This window comes from Marmota flaviventris, chromosome 14, assembly GCF_047511675.1.
Source record: "Marmota flaviventris isolate mMarFla1 chromosome 14, mMarFla1.hap1, whole genome shotgun sequence".
NCBI lineage: Eukaryota > Metazoa > Chordata > Mammalia > Rodentia > Sciuridae > Marmota > Marmota flaviventris.
The window spans coordinates 15,001,165-15,023,231 of NC_092511.1; the positions used below are offsets into that span (position 1 = coordinate 15,001,165).

A 22,067-nucleotide genomic window follows, 5' to 3' on the forward strand; every position below is an offset into this window, starting at 1 on the left:
TCCCAGGTGGAATCTGGAAATCGGGTTCAAATTTCCTGTGGAATGAAATGGCTCTGCCCTGTCACCTCTGTCCCTTGATCACTCATTGCAACCATCCTTTGCTTGGTCTCTGTCCCTGGATCTGGTAGGGACTGCAGCAGTGAGACCCCCAGCCCAGCACACCTGCACCTGGTCAGGCAGTTCCAGAAGTGCAGCCTGAGGCTGCGCTGTGGCTGCAGCAGCAGCAGCTTCATGTTCCATGTTCCCCATGGCCCCTTCCCTGCTTCCTGGGATCAAACCTGCATCCTATGCAGCTAATGGCCCCATGGGGCAGGAATAGTAGTTTCCATCAACCAGCAGTGGGAGAAAGCTCAGGGGGGTGTGTGTGTGTGTGCGCGCGCGCGCGCGCCTGTCAGCATGAGACGGACTTTCCTTCTAGGGGGTTTCCCTCTCAAACTGTTCACACCTGCGTCTTTCTCCCTAGAGACGTTTGTGAACTTTTGTTAACTAAGATAAGGCAAACAAACGGCGTGGGGGGCTGCTCAGTCAGGCACTCTGCCCCACCCCACCCATTGGGCTTCCTGTCCCCCAATACTTCAGACCCCACCAAGGGGAGACAAAGGGTATCAGGAAACATGAAGCTTTGGAGCCTAAAAGCCTCATGGTTCTGATTGGCTCTGGGGATGTAGCAGTGGGCCTGGTCCAGAGAGATGCTTAATGAATACTAGATGGAAGGGTGGATAGGTGGAAGGGAAGAAAGAAGGGAGGGAGGAGGAGGCAGCTACTATCTGGGTGGTTGGACAGTTGATGGATGCAAGGAAGGAGGAGAGGAAAACAGGCAGGCAGACAGCACATCTCTAATTCAAACTTGTTTCTGCTTATTCCCCAGGGATGAGGAGAAAGCAAGTGAGGAGAGATGAGTTCCCAGCATCCATCTTAGCACTCATGTTTGGAAGGCGCCCCACTCCATTGCTCCCCTGAAGATCTCTTAGTCAACCAATGGGTCTCCCCGCCAGCCCGTCAGTCACCCTACCCATCAGCAACCTACTCCTCCCCTTGGAGAGCCTCCTATGACTAGCACTCATGCAGCCACCTGTGCTAGGTGATGTGGACAGACATGAATAAGACTTGCCACTGTGCCCAGAAGCACAGGGATGAGCACAGATACCCTGATCACTACCAAACAGGGGATACAGTATGTCACAGCCAGAGCAGAGGGAGGAGGGGTTCTTGGAGGAAGCGGTAGAGAGGTGGGCAGTGACCTCAGAGCCAACTGCAAGAAACCCTGTCTGCAGGAGCCCAACTTGGGCATGACCAGGAACCCAGGTCTCTAAGTGACAAGGAACCCCTCAGGTTTGCAGCACAGCGAGGGGAAGGGCAGCAAGCCTGGTTCTTCATGGAGCCTTTGCTCATGACCCTCAGAGAAAACAACCAGCCCCAGGTTGCAGAGCAGTGCGGGAGGCAGGCGAGGCCAGAGAGCTCCAGAGGCCAAACATGACCACAGAGCGGATGGTGAACGTGAGCCCTGTGCAGAGGGAGCTGTCTGTGCAGTTGCTGGGCCTTGCCCTCACTGGCGGATGGCTGGGTCGGTAATTCCATCAGTGACGTGAGTTGCTCAGTCTCTGAGCCCTTCCTCCTCTCACTCCCTGGTGATCTTCCCCCCTCCTCTTCCTCCTCCTCCTCCACTCCTATATCAGTGTCCACCTAGCTGTTGGCAGACGCACCTCCCAGTGCTGCAACACCACCCGGCAGCCCACCTGGCACTGACGGGCGACAAATCCCTCACTGACATGACAAAGGATGCCCTCTTCTCTTCCTCGACAGATTAGATTCTTGTCACCAGGGATGGGGCCCAGAGGCATCAAACAGAGAGGTCTTCAGAGAATGGGAGGGAAGCTCCTGGCATCCTGGTGAACATTCCCAGGTCACAGGGACCACTGGAAAGACAGTCTGGCTGCGTATAAGGCACACGAGGCAGGCAGGTCTAATGCCTAAGCACCCGCGTGTTGCACGCACAGACGCCAGCTTTCCTGCTGCGTGCCTGACAGCAGACAGATGCACAGCCCAGGCCGCAACCTGCAGGCAGGCGTGCAGTGCAGTACCCAGGAGTGAGGGGCAGCAGCTGCTGTGGCTGACAGCTCCAAAGCTCTGACTGGCCAAGAAGCGTCCTACTCCCTGTGGCTCAGGCACTTCTGTGATAGTGACTGACACATAAGAATGTCCTCCCCTCCGGTTACCCAGGGGGCCAGTGGCGCCATTCCAGATTCAGCCTCCTTACTTTGATGGACCAGTGCTGGGTACCAGCTGCCCAGGCCCCTGTACCAGGGAGTGGTAGAGGATCTTCCAGACAAAGCCAGCACAACTGGGTCCGAACAGAAGGAGGTGAGTCCCTTCCACCGCCAGACCCACCACAGGGCCCTTACCTTCAAAGCCAGGATGATGCCTAACCAAATAGGCAAATCAACCTCCTTTCCAATGATGCAAATTTTCTGCTTTAAAATAAAGAACTTCTCATATTTTCATCTTACACTCTGTTTTTGGCTTCATTGTGCTGGTGAAATGAGCTTCTGAAATTCATTCTAGCCCAGCGCTATCTGCTGTGGCACCAGCACAAGGCCTCCCTGGAGAGCAGTGTCAGGGAGCATCTCCCCGTCCCCCCCCCACACACCTGATGGCCAGGACACCTCCCTGGGCTTTCTCAGGACTGGATGGGAGGGTGAGCAGAGGTGAAAACACTGTGCCTCTGGCAGGGGACAGCTCTGTGCAAATGCCATGGTGGGCAGTGCCTGGCAGGGTGGCAGTACCCAACAGCTGGGCAGCAGGTGCACAGGGAGAGGAGGGGCTGAGGGGAGTCGGCATATCCTGATGGGCCTGGGGGTTTCTGGCCTTTGCTGTGGGAGAAGCAGCCGAAGGGCTTGCAGGAGAACCTGTGTGTGACCCAGACCGGCACATAATGTGCTTTTTCATTTGTTAAAGGGAGCAACTGACACAGAAACACTTTGGAGTTCATGTGCAGGTGAGCAGAGGGCTAGGCCAGAGGCCCCAGATCGCAGTCTCTGCTTGATAATGACCAGGTTCACTTACATTCTCCACCCAGCAGACTATGGCCTGGGCCATAACAGGGAAAAGGATCCACTGTGGGGAGCCACCCTGGACACTATCATTGCTATGGTACCCAGCGTCATCCTTTCAATAACTAAAGTCTGACTTTCCAGATCCCTCCAGGGCTAATCCCAACTCTGGGGTACAGGGCCCCAGCAACAAGTCCCCCTTCTTGGGTTGTGGGTGATACCATTTCACCTTCTCTGCATAAGGACCAGCACTGTCCCTCACCCATCATACACCACCAGAAAACCAGAGTGCTTCTGCTGTGGGGGCTCTGCAACCCTCTGCCCTAAGGCAAGCAGTCAAATCATCCACAGAGATTGAGTTTACAAAGGGACAAAGGCCAAGCCACATGTAAAAGTAGAACTCAGATTCACAGCCTGCAGCAGCCAGCCCAGGATGCCAAACCACGGCTTCTGCAAGAGTCAAGTCTTGACCAATAACCGTCCACGTCCCTAACTGTCACCTCCATTTCTAGTTCAGTAGGACAAGCCAGAGAAAGCGAAACATGCTCCCCTAATTGATCAGGTAGGATGTAGGATGTTCTGCTTCTACTTCCTTATGTCAATAACCCCCAGTGAGGGCACACAAAGCCTTCTTGTGTCCATGGTGAAGCTGGCCACTCCCCTGCCAGCTTAAAGAGTCTTTGGTAAATGTAGGTGATGGTGGCCAACTCCTCCCTGGCTACCATAAGTTGAGCAAATACCCTGTGCTGGCTCTCATTTGGGGGGCTCTTCATTTCTATCCGATGATAACCCTCCCCCAGCACCCCAAATGTGACATGATGTGGGCAGGGAGATGGCTGCCCTGCTGTGCAGGATACCAATCACCCACATCATCAAAGTGCAGAGTGAACAGATGAGGGCTGAGAATTCGGTACCTGGCACAGATGGGGGTCTCAGTAAGGGATGAAGTAAAAAGTCCTGGGCCCACAGTCAGGGGACCCCCATCCTGCTCTCAGCCTGCTCCTGTGTGATCTTGGGAACCTCAGGTTTAACGACTCTGCCATGCTAAGAATGTTTCAACTTGGGTAGAGCCTCAGACAGGAGGATGGCACACATGAATTCCAAGATCCCCTCCCGAAGGAGTAAAACACCATTAATGCCAGCAAGGCCCTTCCTCTCAGGCACAGAGGCTAGGATCCTGGCAAGGCTGCCACCTCCAGGTGTATGATGCACCTGGCAGTGGGCAAAGCCATGGTGAGTCACACAGTGCTGATAGGAAATGAGAAAGCTGCCTCCTGCACTGTACTGTTGTGAACACACACGCAGATCCCTTCAGAGTGAACCTGAGTAGTGATACCATTTTACAAAGAACTTCCCTTCCATCCTTTAACCCCTGGCTTGGACTTCAGCCCAACTTTATAAAGATGAACCTGCAGTTCTGAGAAGGTCAGCCACCTGCCCAGTGCCTCCATCCAGCTGGGATTTGAACTTAGGACTGTCTGCTTCTAACCTGGCTTGGGGTTCACACATCCTGGGTCCCAGTTTTCCCAGTGGCTTACAAACCATGCTCCAAGGAGCCCTGGCTTCTGCGAAGCTGTCTAGGGCCACCTCTGAATGTGGGGCTGAGGCCCAAAGATCCAGCCCCCACTCCTGTCTGAACTGAAGCAATCCTACTTTGGTCTGTTTTATACATCAGGAGATTTCAGTAGGAGGCTTTCCTTGAACCATAGATTTTGCTACTGAAGCAAAAAAGGCAGAAACCACTGTTCCATCTGTGGTCCCCATGAGTCCCTTCATGCAGGCCAGACTGGGAGCAGTACTTGGACGGGAAATACAGTTCTGCAGTGGGGTCAGGCCAAAGAGGGCTGCATCTCCTATCACCATCTATCCTAGCTGGCGACCTAATTCTGGGTTCACAAAATCTGACTATTCCAATAACTTAAGAAAATGGCAAAGAAAGCACACAAACACACAGAAGTATCTTTTCGAAATACGGGGACTACTCTGTGACCTTAGGGGTCTGTGGAAATAGAGAGAGCCACTGGAATTCTTTATTCTTATATAGGGACACACAAGAGAAGGTTCCATGGAACATTCTATCCCCAAAAGGGCAAAGGGGTAGGATTACAAAGAAACAGGTGAGTGTAATCAACCCACCAGGTAACACCTACTCCTGGAGCCACGCCTCATTATCTGAGGGGAGGTAAAGCCCAAGTTATTTCGGGGAACAATAATTGTTCAGTATCTCTTGCTCAGGACTTAAGGGCGTGTATTTCCAGAGCGGCTCCCGACAATCTCTTGCCTCCTGCATTCCTCACCTGCATGGGGTCTGGCCAGGGTACTTCCAGGTGCCATGGGGGCACAGTGCAAGCTAAGGCCCCACCAGCCCTGGCTCATGCCTCCCCTGCCCTGATAATCAAGGAAGAGCACAGGCAGAAGGGAAAATCCAAGAGGAGCACAAGGAGGTGAGAAGCAGAGTCAAGGAGGGGCTGCCCTGAACGTGGAACCCCTCCTAGGTACCCTGGGGGCTGCAGGCACTCAATGGGGTTGATTTCTGGGCTTCCGTAACATGAGCTCACAGAGGACTCATCTCAAGGGCTGTTCTGCCCAGATCCCAGGGGGCTGAGAATCTGCATCTCTAAGCAGCTCTAGGTTGGACATAGTCCCCAGCTGGCTATCTCTAGAAGACCTGGATACCTGGGCTCAAGGCCCTAGTCCAGGAGAGATGGTAGCTATTTAGAAAGAGGCCCTCAAGGGAGACAGGTCCAGGGCCCCTCAGGGGGTAGGCTAAGGCCATGTTGTCCTTAAAGTGGGGACACGGGAATCATGGCTCACTTTGGGGGTCCGCTTAAGTTCTGAATACAGGGTCAGGAAATCTGTGACACTTACAGTATGCCGGGGGCATTCTAAACCAAATAGTCTTCCCAGAGCAGTGATTTCATCCTAATACAAGAAGTAAAATATTATTTTTATATTGAAACACCTGTAGTTATTTTATGAAAAATAAAACAAAATCTCTATAAAAATTATGATGGAAAAGCACTCCAAAGAAACACGCAGCTTCACCACTGGAGGCCTTAGCACGGGACCCCCACCTTGAGAGTCTTGGATGGACTGGGGTAAGCTTGGTGGTATAGTGCTTGCCTAGCTAGCAAGCTCAAGCACCTGGGTTCCAGCCTTGCACCATAAAAAAAAAAAAAGTCTGAGAGGATATTTGCCTCTCAGGGTGTACAGAGGCAGCCTGACCCAAGAGCACCTGAATCCTCAGGGACCTAGGACCTGTAGCACGCTCCCTGTGACTGGGCACTGGGCTAGGAGAGATGGGAGGAAGCAGTCTTGCAGTGGGAGGGGTTTGTAAAAGCAGAGCCCCCCCACCAACCACAGAGGGAACTTAACTGTCAAAGAGCCCTTTGCTGGAGCCTCTTTGCTACAGCTTTGGGGACCTTGCGCCAGACTCTGGACCTAGGGGAAATGCTTGAGCAGACATAGCTCTGTACATGCAAAACTTCCTCAAGCTACTACCTATCACAGCAAAAGCCCAGGAAGAGACCACACCTTCTACCTGCAGGGTCTGGCAGTGTTCTACAGCACACGGCCTGAGGGACAAGCAGTGCACAACTGGAAATGTGGATTCACTGACCTGGAAAGATCTACACACTCTGAAAAACCAAACTATGGAACAGCACAGGTACCACCCCCCTGCTGGGTAACAAGATGTGAATGCTCAGAAGTGTATACCTCCACAGGGAAGGACTTCTTCCTGTGTTCTCCATTTTTCTCTACTAGTTGCATCTTATTTGAGTCACAGTGAAAAATGTCCCTAGCAAGTTTTTCTAGTAGAATGCAGACCATAATGGCATAACTTCATTTTTCCTAGAACCATGAAGAAGCTAAACAGAGTGTTAAATATGAAAACTATGTTCGACATGGAGAGGCAATCAAAACAGACACCGAGTGCAAAAACAGAGTATAAAACGGCACGTGCTCCCTGTCTGTGGTTATGTGGATGCACAGGGTCAGGGATAGAAAACTGTCCCAGCAAGAAAGGGCAGTGGTAGCGTCAGATGGGCCAGGGTGAGGGCTTTTTCTGTCCTACTGTCTCTCTAAAGGCACAATAACGCCCTTCTTCCTAATCAGAGGCAGGCTGAAAAGACAAAGAAAAGCGTCAGACCCCAGCTTTGTGCTGGCAACTCCCACCCTCCCAGGCGGCTCTAGGTGGAGCCACAGCGCCCCACCGCGGCCTTGGCAGGGAAGGACCGAGGCCGGTGCATGGAAATGTGGCTGCTTCAGGAAGGCAGAGCCAGGACCAGATGGGAGCTTGGTTTGGGGTGTGGGCACAGCCCGGAGGCCAGGGCTGCTATGTGTGCAAAGGAACTGAGGGCACAGCATAGAGAAAGATGCTGTAGAACATAAGTTGCCTGCAAAGGACAGATTGTTCTCCACCAAAGGTGAGACAGGTAGCCCTCTAAGACCACCCACAGGAACCCCTGGGTGTCCACAAGAGGCACATTGGGAAACCTGATCTTAAGGCTCAGTTCTGCCACATACCAGGCTCTTGTCAAATCCCTGATTAGCTCTGACCTCAATTTCCCTATTTGTGAAAGGGGACAATCCTAGGGCCCTACCTTCTAAGCATACCAACTAAAGACAAGACTATAGGTGGCCTCTTGTCCTGGCTCTACCATTTGCAGGCCTTATGAGTGTGGATGAGCAACTTGACTTTGAATTTCAGTTTCCTAATATGCAAAATGAAGTCAATGCCAGTATCAGCCTCCCAGAGCTCCACTTCCTGCACTGTGCCCAAGGCAGATCCTGACAGCAGTTTGATGCATCATGACCTTTTCAAAAACTGAAACAGAATAGGAACCATCAGAGCACAATACCCTTAGTAAGATTTCATATGAATTCTTCAAACTTTTGTTTCCATTTTATAAGAAATATGTATGTCCTGAGTTATGACATACAACATCATTTTTTACTGGGGGCAAAAAGATTCAGAAAAGCTGACTCTAAGATAGGATGAGCTAATGCAAGCAAATGCTAACTAGCTCAGCTCTCAGCATTTAATAAGCTCCAAAAAATGTTACTTATTCTTGACAGAGGTGATAACACCAATTAGTGTCACATGGTTCTTAAAGGAAAAACTGGCAGGAGAGGGGATTCCTCTTAGGTGCTAAGCTTTCCTAGGGTTTGAGAGCCAGGACCCTGGAATGCAGAGCTGGGGACAGGGGATTCTAGGCCTGCTGACCCATCCCCCTAGTGAGCTGTTAATGGAGCAAGTAGGAAGTTCAAGGCAGCATTTACTAATCCCAAAGAGCATTTTCCTACCCAAAAAAGGAGCCTCTTTGCTAAGTGTGTCCTCCAGCCAAAGGCTGGCACAAACCACAGAAGTCTATCTCAGTTTGGCACTACATGTAGTTACTCAGAACAACAGAGAGTGAGTTCAAACAACGCTTTATCCATACCAAAATAGAGCCTAAGAAGGGCTTCTGGCTGGGCCAGGCTGATAAGCAGTGGCTATTATAGACTTCTGGCATCATCCACACTGCCCTGAACTTCCAGGACAAGGCTGGCTGGAGGGTCACTAAGGAGAGAGACCCCTGCTTCTGCTGTGGCTTCCTGAGCACAGGGCGCTTTTCTAAGTGTGCATCCTCATGCTCCAGCAGCCCACTGCTCACACATCCCACTGGGGCAGAGGGGCAGAGCTATTAGGGCCTCATTCTCCATGCTGAGGTTGGATTTGCCTCTGTCTGATTTCTCCCTGGCTCTAGTTCCTTTCTGGAGCAGGTCCTAGAAGACAGGGCTCCCTCCTCTCCAGACTGAGGTCTTAGTAAATCCCTAAGACATGCTCATCATGGAAGGCAGAAGGGCACCCTGGTCTTGGATCTGATTCCACAGAAAGCGGGCGATGATGACAGCGAAGGCTAACGTCTACATGACTCATTTAATCTTCTTGAGAGCCCTGAGAGGTAGGGACTAACATGAGCCCATTTTCACTGGAGAGAACTGAAGAGAAGAGGTAAATGGTCAGGGGCACATGTCTGGTAAGTGGCAAAGGCAGGATTTCAAGCCCTCCAGAGACCAGGACTTCAAACTCGGCTCCAACTCTGGTACCAGTCTTTGCCAGCTGCCCGACCTTAGGCAGGGCACTTGGCCAATGCAGGCTCAGTTTCTTTAATCTCTATAATAGGATACTTCCAGCTGCTCGCAAGGCAGGGAGACAATGAGACAAAGTACGTGAAGTACAAAGTACAATGTCCAGCACATAGTAGGTCCTCAGAAAATGTGAATTTCACTTTGCTTGGACCAAAGAGAAAAAGCAAGAGCCATGGGGTAGCTGAGTGTCCTAGCTCCCAAGCCTCAGGAAGCCACTGCCCTCTGGTTGGGATGACCTGTGTCACCAGACAGGCCCTGGGAGCAGATGTCTGAACAGTGTTCCCTGCCCCCACTCCCAGCATAGGATGATACATGTACTAGGGGCTCAGGAGCAGCTCGCTGATTGGCTGAAGGTAGTCAGAGGGCCAGGAAAGAAAAAGGGTCGCCTGGCTGGCCTGCCTCTTCATCTCCAGCCAGAGTGTGTGTACATGTGTGCGTGTGTATGCTGGGGAAAAGGACACTGTCCACTGGCTGAGGCACCCATGTGCGCTCTACCTCCCGCATCACATATAGCATTTGTGGTCACAAGTCCCCTCCAACCACACGATTCATAGAAACCTCCAACTAACCACGGGAGCAGAGCCAAGGGCAATCCTCTGACTTCACAGATGGTGAGGAAGGCCCAGGGAGGTACAGTCACAGCACCAGGCACTTGGCTAGAAGGAGAGCCCAGGCCCTGGTGGCAGGAGGCTGGGTCCAGCAGCCTGGGCTACCAAGCTGTCCTGGGGGCAGCTTGCCAGGCCTTGGTATAAAGGCAGGGGTAGGGGGCACCCAGTGACAAGTGGGGTAGGCAAGGGTACCTGAGCCTAGCCCCAAAGATGTGGGTGCATGAAGAGTGAGCAGAGAGTTCAGTGAACTAAACAAAGGGGAATGAAAGGAATGGAAGGGGACAGGAACAGCAAACAGTGGAATGAACCTAACATGATTTCCCTGTGTTCATATATGAATCCACCACAGTGAATGACCATCATGTACACCCACAAGACTGGGGCCCTAATTAGAATAAGATATACTCCATGTTTGTATAAATATGTCAAAGTTGACTCAACTGCCATGTATAAATAAAAAGAAAGAAAAAAGGTGAACAGAGAGCCAGATCCCTTGAACATATTGGGCTAAGGCCCTGTGGCTCCCCATGCCTGTGAGTGAGTGACCTGGGAAGCTCAGGGTCTTCTCAGACTCCAGAAAAGAGGGAGGGAAGGGCTGTCTCCACCAAGCCTAGAACGAGCCAAGGGGGTCCCTCTGACAAAAGGAGACTTACCGCATAATGCCCAATGGATCCAATGCCTCCTCCTCTTCCTCCTCCTCTTCCAAGGACTTTTCTGCATCCTTATGGGCCAGGATGGGTGGGCCCTCACCTGCCACTAGGTCCTGCTGCTTGAAGAAATCAAAAGCTTCCTCATCGTCCCCTGGCTGACTGGCTGTGTCATCTAGAACAGAGGAATCTCTGCTGGTGAGACCTCCAGTCCCTGGGGATCTGGTGCCTGTGGGAGAAAGCAGAACAGGAGCTTGAAGCCCACCCCAGAGCTAGAGATCACTGCACTCCCTCATGCCAGGATCTGAGGCCTGGGGCATCCCACAGCTCCCTGGGACCAAGTTCCTTCTGAACAGAATGACAGGTCTATGTGGATGGGAGGCAGCAATCATCCGGGGGGCAATCAGGGGCCTACTGCAGCTCTCCAGGGATGCCTGGCATGGTACAGTCACAGGGGGAGCTTCAGAGCAAGACCAAGGTGGTGGTTCCTGAATAGCCCAAAGCCTGTCGGCAGGGCAGGACTGGCTGAGTCCACATCCCCTGGGCTGGGGTGCGTTCCACCAACCAGTGTACAGCATAGTTCTAGAACCATCTTGCAGTGTGGGACATGGCAAGGGACTCTGCCAATCCAACCAGAGAGGCTTCACAGAGCTGGAGCAATCAGACTATGACCTCGATGAGCACAAAGAGTGAGCATGTAGAAGATTCCAGAACAAACAATATCACTCCATTACAATCTGATTTAGATCTCAAAGTGTGGCCCACAGACAGGTGTCCAGGATGACGGACATTCAGAAAGGGAGAGCAAACATCCTGAAACATCCACAGCAGCTTGGCACCCCGCAGCATCTGTGGGTGGCATTTGTGAAAGTACACGTCTGCGAAGGCTGGGAATAAAAAAGCTAGTCCTCCCCTGCGGAGAGTCTGAGAAGCGTGGGTCCGACTACTTGTTTGTCTCTATCTAAATAGTGACTGAGTAGTTTATCTTTCAGAGCCTTCACTTTTTAAAATATCTCCCTGTAGGTTAAAAAAAAACAAAACTTAAGAGTATTTTTTAATGCCTATACAGGATGTACTTAGCAAGTGGTGATGATCATATTGTATATTCTGCTCTTTTCTCTTAGACATCCAAAAGCCCATGTCCCTTCAATTTCATGTAACAAGCATCTGACATGTGAATACACAAACCCCGTGAGACATTATTTTACAGAAGAGGAACCAGGCATGGCAGCAAGGGAAGTTGGACCACCTATCTCTCCATAAGAGAGGGGTGGGGACACCTGAACCTCTCCTCCAGCTGCAGTCACCCCTCATCACAGGCCAGGCGAGAAGAAAGGATTTTGGCTTTGGAGCAAATGGAGCAGGCAAAACCCCAGACCCTTGCACAGGGCACAGAAATAGAGTAGAAACCTGGGTTCTGCGACCCTGTCTTATCTGAGTCCTTCTGTGCACTTGCTGGTTTTGCTTCTGTCCCTGACCCTTATTTTTTTTAAATTGGTTTATCTGCTGTCAACCTTTTTTTTGAAAAATTCCCTTGTGTCCTATGGAATTAAGAGATGCACAGTGGTTAAGTCACTGACCTGAAGAGGGATAGTCAGGTAAGAGGCCAGCCCTCCCAGTGGGCCTGCCCTGTCCTCAGGGCTCAGGGAACAATTCCTGCCTTCAGGCCATGGGGCGGGAGCTGACAAGAGTGTGCTGGGGTGGGATATCATCTTAGCTACCACTTCCTGTGTGGTAGGTAGGCTCTGTTCTAAGTGCTTAACACATGACCACTTGTCAGCTGGTCACCTCCCCACCTTACAGATGAGAAAACTAAAGGGAGAGCGAAGGGCTGGGGCGCAGACTGACAGTGCTCAAGGTCTCCTTGCTGAAGGCAGGGGTGCTGGGTCACAAGCCTCTCTGTGGGGGCAGAGGCAGAGAGGTAGTGTCCCAAGGGTCCTGCTCACCAGCCTAGCTGTGGAAGCACAGTTTACCCTCTATGTCACAGTCCCTAGGCCTGGCTGGCAGGAGGTGGAGGGTGTATGTATAGGGGTGTTCAGGGAGGAGCTGGCCAGGAAGCCTTGGGGGGCGCACTAGGGAGAACACACAGTGTGAGCCCATCCGGCACCCTGGCGGTCAGTCCTTCAAGAGCTCACCATTCAGCTCAAGATGTCAGTGAGGTCTACCCGCCTCAACAGCCTGGTCAAAGCTTCCAGGCTGGGGAGGGCAGCTGGGGACTGGTTCCTGCTCCGCCCTGGCAGCAAGGCCAGGTTCTGGGCCAGGGGGACTTCAGGAATGTTGGACAGAGCCTTAGGTACCTAAGAACTCTAGCAGCTCTGGGCTGCCTGCCAGCTGGGCATCCTTCGAGATGCAGCGCAGAATGTCATTGAACATGGCTGTCCTTTCCCGGATGTCAGATTCCCCAACAAAGAGCACCTTTCTGGGCAGTGGTGGCAGGTTAGCCGCTGGATAACAACTGCTCAGTTTCTGGTAAAACTCCTCGATCTCGCTGTACTTTTTGGAGACCTGGAATGAGAAGAGCACGAGGTTTCGTGAGTGAAGAGCAGGAGGGGAGAGGTCTTCTTGCCCCCAAACCAGAATCCCAACAGGAGTGCGCCTGGAGCAGGCCTGCCTATTGCTCTTCCACAGCTTCCCCACCTCAGGCTCTGGTCCCTTAGGAAAATCCTAGAGGCCCAAAGGAAAGCTGATGTGCAGCCATGGTGGGATTCCGGGTACTGCTGCAGGTCCAGGTAAAGACAATTGATACAGGGACCCTTCCCCGGCCTGCAAGAGACCACTGCCTCCGCCTCATCCTGGGCTTTCTGTTGCATCAGCTGGTGATCTCAGTAGCTGGAAGACTGTCCGGTAATCTTCCAGCAACGCCATGAGTCACCTTTTCTCAGCACAGAAATCTTGTTGGCTGTCTCATGTACGTCAGCAGCAGCCTTCCCTTCCAGCAGGGCCAATCCTAAGCCACAGTGGAATCAGGCACTGCTGAAACAGGTTCTCGGCACTGCCATCAGGACCTCTCAGCTTGCCAGGACCTGAGTGAAACTCCTGCTGAAGGTGGTCCCAAGTGCCATCTGAGTCCCTGAGGGTGGTGTTCAGCGTCCTGCAGGGCTCCAGGTTGACCACCTCTTCTTCCTCCTCAGCCTCTCCCTATTACTCCCAGGCAGCTTAATCATCTACTCATTCAATTATCAAGCTCTTGCTGTGTGTTTGCTCCACATGGAATATTCCAGCTGGCTCAGGTCTCATACGGGTGAGCGGGTGAAGCACAGAGGATGTGGTGCCATTGTTGTAGTCTGTACAATCAGGTGTGGGCTACGAGAAAAGTCACCTGTCCTATGCCACAGCCTCTACCAACAGCCCCCACATTGCTGGATTCCTCAGTGCTTCCCCAGAGGCTGGGGCTGTCTCCCTGATGAGCCTGTAGCAGTGTGGAGGGGAAAGGCACGGGTGACTAACACGTGCACCCTTAGCCTTGGCCTGTCCCCTTAGCACTCTCTAGAACACGCTGGCAAGCAGGAGACAGGGACAATCCCATTCACTTGGGCTCAGGAGGTCTGGTGGTCCCCTGTACTGGATATGTCTGAGTCACTCAGCACCCCAGTTTTAAGGTTCTAAATACCAGAGATGGCTGGGGGTTTCAGAACCTCCCAAGTGGGGAGTCACCTGGGATAGGTGTCAGCAGCTGTCAGTACAAAAATCTGGTTCTCGAGCTTTCCTAAGAATATCCCTTCAGGAAAGGCAGGGGGATCCTCTCAAAGAGTGACTGGTAACACTGGCCCTGACCCACATTGTTTGGAGGACTGGTGACTCCAGCCAAGAAGGCAGAGCAGGCAGCAGTGGGGGCCGAGCGCCCCCTGCTGGCCTGAGTCCTCCATGTGGGCTGGGCCCACAGACCCACCAATCTAGAGAGCATGAGAGGACCGGAGTTCTAAGGCTGAGCTCCCAGACCATCAAAGGCCCATAGCCATCAGTGACCTGCCCCAACCACAAAAGGAGAACAAGGGAGAGGAACTGAGAGCAGAGGGAGCTGAGACGAGAACTCATGTACGTGATGCACCCCGTGCACAGGCCATCACTGGGCAGACGGTAATAGAGCCCACCGCCCCCGAACCTGTGCACATGCCTGCACCATGCTTACACACAGGGGTTTGCCAAGCCTTGAACATACTACCAGTCCTGAAGGCTAGTTTTACTTCATGGTTAGCAATTAAACATATCTATACTTTTTTAAAAAATGTGTCTTTTTAGGGAGTAGATGCTGAATGCTCATTAATTCTTTTATCTAAATCATGTAGCTCCAGAGAGATTTCAGGTTTGGGGCAGGCTACACCCCACCCCAGATCATCCCACAGGGAGGAAAGGAGTTCTGCTTTGCTTCTGCAGGTACTTCAAAATGTCTGAGAAGTACCTTCCAGTGTGCTCTGGGACCACACAGGGTATGAGCATCACTGGTGAGGATAAAGTAGCACTGGTGTGGCATGTGGAATTGTTACAGACATCTTCACATACGCCCTGCATGTGAGGTGGGCCCGCAGCACAGGACAGAGCACAATGACCTGGTGCCTCTCAAGGGTTCCCACAGTGCAGCTGCTCCCTCCTGTCCAGCAACACAATCTCAAAATGTTCTCTCTTTCTGCTTTTGTCCCTGAAGAAATGGGTGTGTTGAACCCCATCTTGAATAAAGCGTGATTACCAGGAGCTGAAAACAGCCCTGCAGAGCAGAGTCACTCTTGGAACAATGCAGAAATAACCAGCAGTTCACATTCTACCTGGGTTCTCACCAAGAGTGGGTCTAAGCAGCAGTCACACGAAAAACAGCACTGCTATTTTAGGCTCTTCTCATGATGTTACTGAATGTCCCTTGAAGAAAGATTGTGCCATATATTTCTCTTAGAATTTGGTCTTTATAAACAGGTCTTCAAAGCTATAAAATTCATTGTTTCCCTTTTTTCCTTGGCTGCCAGAAGATTCAGAACCAACTTGTGAGCAAGTCTGCAGCAGGTTGCTTCCCTCTGGACTGCAGGGCTCTAGCTCATTTTACCCTGTCCTAAAATCCTGTAGCCTATCTTTCCTGGTTGCCAGGTCCAGACCCTTTTTATAAGAGACCAAAGGGTAAAGAATAAATAAATGAACATGTGAATTCACCCCTTCTTGAAACTTTCTTCCCTTAGCTCTGATGACCCCACCAGAGTCTTTCAGTTTTGACTGCAGACGTTTCCCTCTCCTTGACTCTCTCTCCCTGACCTGTGGGGGTCCCCAGGATCCCTTCCTCAGCCTTTCTCTGCACCTTCCACTTCTCCTGTTCTCCATGCAACTTCATCTACTCCCAGACTTTTAACCTCACCTCCAAGTGGATGAATCTAAAACCTGCATCTTAGGCCCAACGATGGCCCAAGCTTGCGCTTCCTGTACCATTTAGGGAAGGAGCCTGGGTCTGTGCAGACAAAGCAGGACTGAAACCCTCCCCACCCCACTCCCCACTCTCACAGCCCCCCATGTCTCCCACCACTCTGTCCTCACAGTGATGCCCACACACGTGCAAGTTTGTCTCCCTAGACTGTGCACTTTTGATTCACCCTTGTGCCCACCTGTGACATAGCTTGGCACTCCAGCCCCTGAGCAAGAACTGGATGGAGAAGTGCCCACACCCTGGTGTTTCTGCCCATCTTGACTCTAGGTACCCTTGGAACATTCTGGCTATGGTCCCCTGCTTACCAAGAACTGGACAACATCCTCAGGCCTGTGCTTGGCTGATTTGAATGCAGCCAGCCGAGTCACCACCAAGATCTGGTACTCCACATGGCCGGACATCATCTTGCCCCGCACCTCCTGGTGCTGGGGCACGGTCAGGTCAAGGCCCGTGTGGACATTCTGAACTTGCCTACCAAAGGAAAAGAAGGCAAGCCAAGTTCAGTTTAAGTTAGCCACTTCTTCACCAGTGAAATGCAGGCAGACCTGGCAATGCCCCGGGGGCCTGGGGGCCCAGCTGCTCCGCTGGCCACCCTCTGCAGTCACTGCTCCAGGCCACCTGCCATGCCACATACCAACTCCTCACAAAGCCTGCTTCCCAGGACCAGGCCTGGTCCTGCCTCTGGTATAGACGTCTGTTCCTAGCAGGAAACGGGGAAGGATTAGGCCCACATAAAATCATGAAGAGTTAAGCATCTGAACCTGAACAGACGGCATCCTGGAGCTCTGTGCAGGCCAGGGAAGGAGCCTGGGTCTGTGAACCCGGACAGACTCACACCTCTTCCATCAGTGAGAAGGCAGGGGGGGTGGCTATCGTGCCTGCCCAGCTGGGGAATGAGAGTGATGCTGAAGGTGGCCAGTGAGGCACTGACCAGGCCAACTTCCACAGCTGGACAGCCAGGATCTCCCACTGGAGGCTGAGAAGGTACTAGCTAAACTATAGCTCTTGGAGAGTTTTTAATGGTATTGAGACACCAGGGTCTGTTTGGGAGCAAAGAAACCACGAGGGGTTCTCTCAAAGGGAGAACAGACATGAGGACATTCCTCATCCTGCAGACCTGTGTCACAGACCTGTGTAGACAAACACACCCCACATGAACACCTCTGGCAGGTACACTCTTGCTGTGCACCAGGCAGGCCCTTCAGAATGCAGGCTGTGGCTCCAGGCCTGGACGGGCTTCTGGAGCTTAAACTGCTTGGTCTTGCCCTTCACTTCTGGAATTACTCCCCAGTCCATCAAACATCCATCCCCTAGGACTTGTTCCAAATGGATTCCTTGCGTCCCCACAGGGTAAACATGTTGGCCCTGTCACCAACACCAGGCAGCCGTCAAAAACTGGGAGACCAACTGTGATATGCTGCTCATGGTGTGTGCATACCCAGTGACCATACCGATGGGCACACATGAAGAACACGCTCGTGTGCTGTGCACACGGATAAGCACAAGTCCCTCCTGAAGGCCCAGCTGACCTGACTCCTGGGAGGTGTCAAAGTGCAGTGAAGGCAGAGGGATGCTCTGAGAAAAACTGGCCACCGATCAGCCCTCTCCTTCTTTTGCCAGTGGTCAAATCACAGTGTCCTCTGCCTGACTCTGAGCAGACTATGTGTGCTCGGCATCTCTCTGCTGTCACAGGACAGGAGGGAAAGGAGACTGGCGGCTAAGGTGAGTGGGACAACAACAGCGAGACCCCCAGCAGGTGGTCTGTGCTAAGTCACTTCCACCTCCCATGGCCCCACAGTAGTGTGACTGCTCAAATACACCTTCAAGACAGGGAAACGGGCACCAACCAAGGGAGGGGCGTGTGAACTCTCGGTGGGTCCAGGCAGGGCCAGGGTTCAATCCTGAGAGTCGTACTAGAGCCTCCGTGGCCCCTTGGGGCATGATGAAGAAATGAGGCACCGTTTCTTTAGGATCATGATGAACAGGAAGCACAGATGGATGGGAGGACAAAGGGGAGGGTCTCACGGCTAGAAAGAAGACTGGAGGGGACCTCAGGACAAATCTCATCTCCCCTCCCGGCCCTCTAGTCCCTCAAATGCCAGAATCTCCAGTGGACTGGGCACCCTGGAAGTGTCCCAGGTCTGAGAGCACCAGGATGCCTGTGCCTCACTGGCTGAGCTTCCCACTCCACTGCTGGAATCCCTTCGCCCCAGGCTTCGGCTCCCCTGCCTTCTCACCTAGGGCTGACCTGGCCTAGAAAAAGACCATGTTTCCAGTTTTCTAGTTGTCTGACTCCTCTGCCCCTGTGCCCTGGAAGCTCAACATACATAGGCACAAACATACTGCCTAGTCCTGCCTGAAACTCATGGCCACTAACTTCAAGCTGCAGCAGTGGCTCTGGTAATCCTACCTCTCCTTATATGTAAGTTCTCAAAGTGTGGTTCCTGGACCAGCATCGGCATCATCTGAGAACTCGCGACATAGGCATGTGCAGGTTGCTGACTCAGGAGCCTGGGATGGGCTGGAGATCTTCTCTTGTTGAGAGCCTGATGCACGTGGGCCTAATTCACTCACTCTCCATTGCTATGCCCCAAGGAAAACTTTCTTTATATAGACCAGGCAGGAAATATTTCAGGCTTTTTAGGCCCCTTGATCTCAGCTGTAGTTGTTCAACTCTGCCTTTGGAGCATGAAAGTAGCTATAGACCACACCTTCACAAAGAGGATGTGTTCTCATAGAACCCTAAGTCATAAAAGCAAGTGGTGGGCAGGACATGGCCCACAGACATAATGTACTCCCCTGCGTCCTAGACCAAGCTGCTCAAATTGGAATGTGCCTACAAGGCCTCTGGTGATGATCTTAACATGCCAATTCTGCGTCCAAGCCCCGAGGGTGAACTCCAGCTGATGCTAACGCTGCTCTGTGCGCTGCTCCAGGGACCAGCCCTTGAATAGCAAGACATTACAACTAAATCCACCCACTATCCCCTGATAATGCTGTTTCCTACTACATTGAGAAAATGAAGCAATCAGAAGACCCACCACTGGGCTTGCTCCCTCTTGGGGCAGTGGCCAAACTGGCAGCTCCTCCTATGACAGGCCTCTCCACGGGCCGTGGACCTGGCATACATTCTCAGGAATGCAGCTTCTGCACTTAGCCCTCTTTTCTGCACCACAATGCTCTCTCCTTATGGGATCATCTGCTTGGCAGGCAGCCATCCTCTTGCTTCCCCTATAACAAAAGTTGTCCTTTGACCCCGCTTTATTCTCCCTCCAGCTCTCTCTCCCTTTTCCAGCCAAACTCAAGAGAGTGACCTATATTCCCTCTCCTGTTTACCTTGAACCAATTCCAACAGAAAAGTTGTCCTCATGATGTCCACCTGAACTGCCCTTGCCCACATCACTTGTGACCTCTGTGCTGTTATATTTGAAGGTGAATTCTCACTTCAACTGGATGGTCCACAGTGCCCTCCTTAGACCTCCTTCTTTCCGAAGTACCCTCCCAAGGCGATCTGACTAGGTTCAAGGCTTTAAATACCATTCAGAACCAATGACACCCAATTCCTTTCTGCAATCCAAACTCTCCTTTCAAGGCCATCCTCCTTCCTACCACCTTCCTGACATCTTCACTTGACTGTCAACAAGCTCCTCAAAATTAACCTGCCAGGCAAGTGCTGATTCCCTCTACCCCTAAACCTGCCCCTGAGGTCTTCCCATCCAGTAAACAGCAACCTCATTCTCTTGGCATCTGAGGACAAAAGGTTTGCAGCTGGTCTTGCCTCCTCATTCTTGTCCTCACACCCCACACTGAACCATCAGCAAACCTGAAACAATCTCCTCAACACATCCAGAATCTACACGTCTCCACCCCAACATGCTGGACCAACCCAGTACCTGCTCTCCATTGCATTCTTGGGGAAACTGCAGCGGATGCTAATGGCTGTTCTGCAGCTGCCCACTGAAGGCTCTGCTCAGATGCAGACCACATCAGCACAGCAGCCATGGGATCCCTGTGAACCAGGTCAGCTCACACTGGCATCCTATCAAGCTCAGAGTGAAGTCCCTGGCCTTTCCACCCACCTCTTCATCACATCACCTGACATTTTCCCCTGCTCCCTGCACTCCAGCCACACTGGCCTCACAAGACTGGCTCCTCCGTCCTCTCTGCCTGAGTACCCACTTTGTCAAGATTTCTTTCCCATAGCTCTTTCCCTCAGAGAGCCTAGCTGAGACCTACCCAGCTGTCAGTCTATCAGAAAGATGGCATTTGACCACACCAAATAAAACAGCATTCATTCCTATCGCTGTCTACCCCATCATTTAATTTCCCTTCCCAGGCACGTCTCATCGCTGCCATATTCTGTATCTGCCTGTGGTTCACCTGCCCCCACTAAAGAACCATGGGCAAGACCTTGTTCTGTTCACCACTGTATCCTAGAATCTGGACAGATCCCTGGCACAGGACAGGCCCTCAGCACCTACTGGCTGAATTAATGCAGCCAGTGGAGGCTGGGTGGTGAAGGGAAGCTGGGTGGTGGAGGGAAGCTGGGCTGGGAACATGAGCTGCCCCCAAGGGAAAGGCCACCTTCACTGCTGGACTAAGGCATTTGAACATATTCTGCAGGCAAGTTCTTTGGGTCTGCCAGTACCTGCTGGAAGGAGGGAATGAGCAGGATTCTCCATCAGCAGCACCTCATGCCTGTTAACACACCATGTGTGTGGGGAGTGGGGGGTAGGCAGTGACGAAAGCTCCCTTCCCAAGTACCCAGCCCCAAAGTCACACTCTATAAGTCTACACAGTGCAACTCCAGGAATCTGCTGATGTGCTCTTACCTGTTTCTCCAATTTGCAGAAAAGGAAACTGAGACTCAGAAAGAGGAGACTTTCTAGGCAATAGGGTAACCTCTTCTGCCAACCTAGATGCAACCTGCAGCCTCACTACCAAGCAGAGACCAACAGGTTCCAACCCCAAGGCTCACAGAAAGAATTCTATTCTTTTTAGACTTGAAGTCACAGGTAGCTTAGGTTACAGCTGGAATGTTAACGTTTGGATTGGGCCACACATTCATGTACATGACAAACTGCTCTCCTAGCCCAAGATTTTGTGTTACAGCACAGGTGTGGCATATGTGAAAATACCCCAAGTGCATCACTGCAGCCGTTTAAAAGGGGGAAAGAGTAAAACCACGTTCCTCCCAGTCTTTCCAGGATCTATCCTGGCGGGTCCTCTAGGTCTGACCCAGGGTGGACTCATCAGGGGCCTCTGCTGCAGCTTCACCCTGAGCTCCCTCCTTGGCAGCTGCCCCTAGTCTCTTCCACCGGGTTAGAGCGTTCCATGGCAACCGGCACGCACAGCTGTCCCAGCACCTGCCACCTGGTGCGGGTCTGTCCAGTAGGGCCCGGTGTCCACGCCCAACCTGGCCCACAGTGAGCGCCGGAAAGGTGGGGAACTCGATCTTCAGGCCCCAAAGAAAAGAACCCAAGTGGGAAGAAAAGGGGAGCAGTGGCTCCTCTGGGGCGCCTGCACGGACCGGCCGGGCGCCGGCCTTCCTCTGGGTCTTGGGTGAATTCTTTACCCTCTGGGTGCCTCAGTTTCCTCATCTGCAAAAAGGAGACACTCGATGGCACGCCACCTCTCACGCGGGGCGGCTGGGCCTGCAGGAACCGCCCGGGGCGCCGCGGTGGCGGCCTGCGCCTGCCCCTCCGCCCCGCGCACCCGGCTCGGCTCTGCGGGAGGCGCGGGACGGAGTCTGGCTCACCTGGAGGTGACGAGCACCGCCGGGGACTGCATGACTGCGGCGGCTGCGGGCGGGCGGGCGGGCGCGCGATCACGCGATCCGGCGGCGCCGACGTCGCTGCGTCCCCGCTCCGCGCTCCTGGCGCCGCGCCGCCTCTCCGCTGCCCCCTGGCGGCCGTAGCCGAGTTCAGTGGAGCCTCCGTGGCCCGGGGCCCGCAGCGACCTACGCTGCGACTCCCGGGTCCTGCAACCAGCTAGAAAACACTTATCCCAGGGCCTGGCGTGGTGACATTTGATCGGTGCATTGTGTGGCGCTAATGCTTAGCCCCTGAAGAGACAGGACTGCTGTTTCTACTGCTGGTCCCTCTCTTTCCCTCCTGGTGTTAGGTAGCATTGAACCTGTCAGTCAACAGAAGTCTACTGGGCTGGGACGTCCCGCTGTGGAGACTGGGGACTGCAGAGCCAACACCACGGTGTGTCACAGGCCTGC

At 52.7% G+C, this 22,067-nt stretch overlaps 1 protein-coding gene across 1 annotated transcript in view; it reads right to left on the reverse strand.

The window, feature by feature from the left end:
* Positions 1–21,665, reverse strand: part of Hs1bp3 (HCLS1 binding protein 3) — a 36,736-nt gene extending 15,071 nt beyond the window's left edge. Inside the window, exons 1-4 of the mRNA XM_027937889.2 lie at positions 21,600–21,665; positions 16,147–16,312; positions 12,738–12,945; positions 10,447–10,669 (exon numbers count right to left, since the gene is read on the reverse strand). Of these exons, the coding sequence (XP_027793690.2) occupies positions 10,447–10,669; positions 12,738–12,945; positions 16,147–16,312; positions 21,600–21,631 (629 nt within the window). The 5' untranslated portion in view covers positions 21,632–21,665. The remainder of the gene's footprint in view (positions 1–10,446; positions 10,670–12,737; positions 12,946–16,146; positions 16,313–21,599) is intronic.
* Positions 21,666–22,067: the final 402 nt, after the last annotated feature.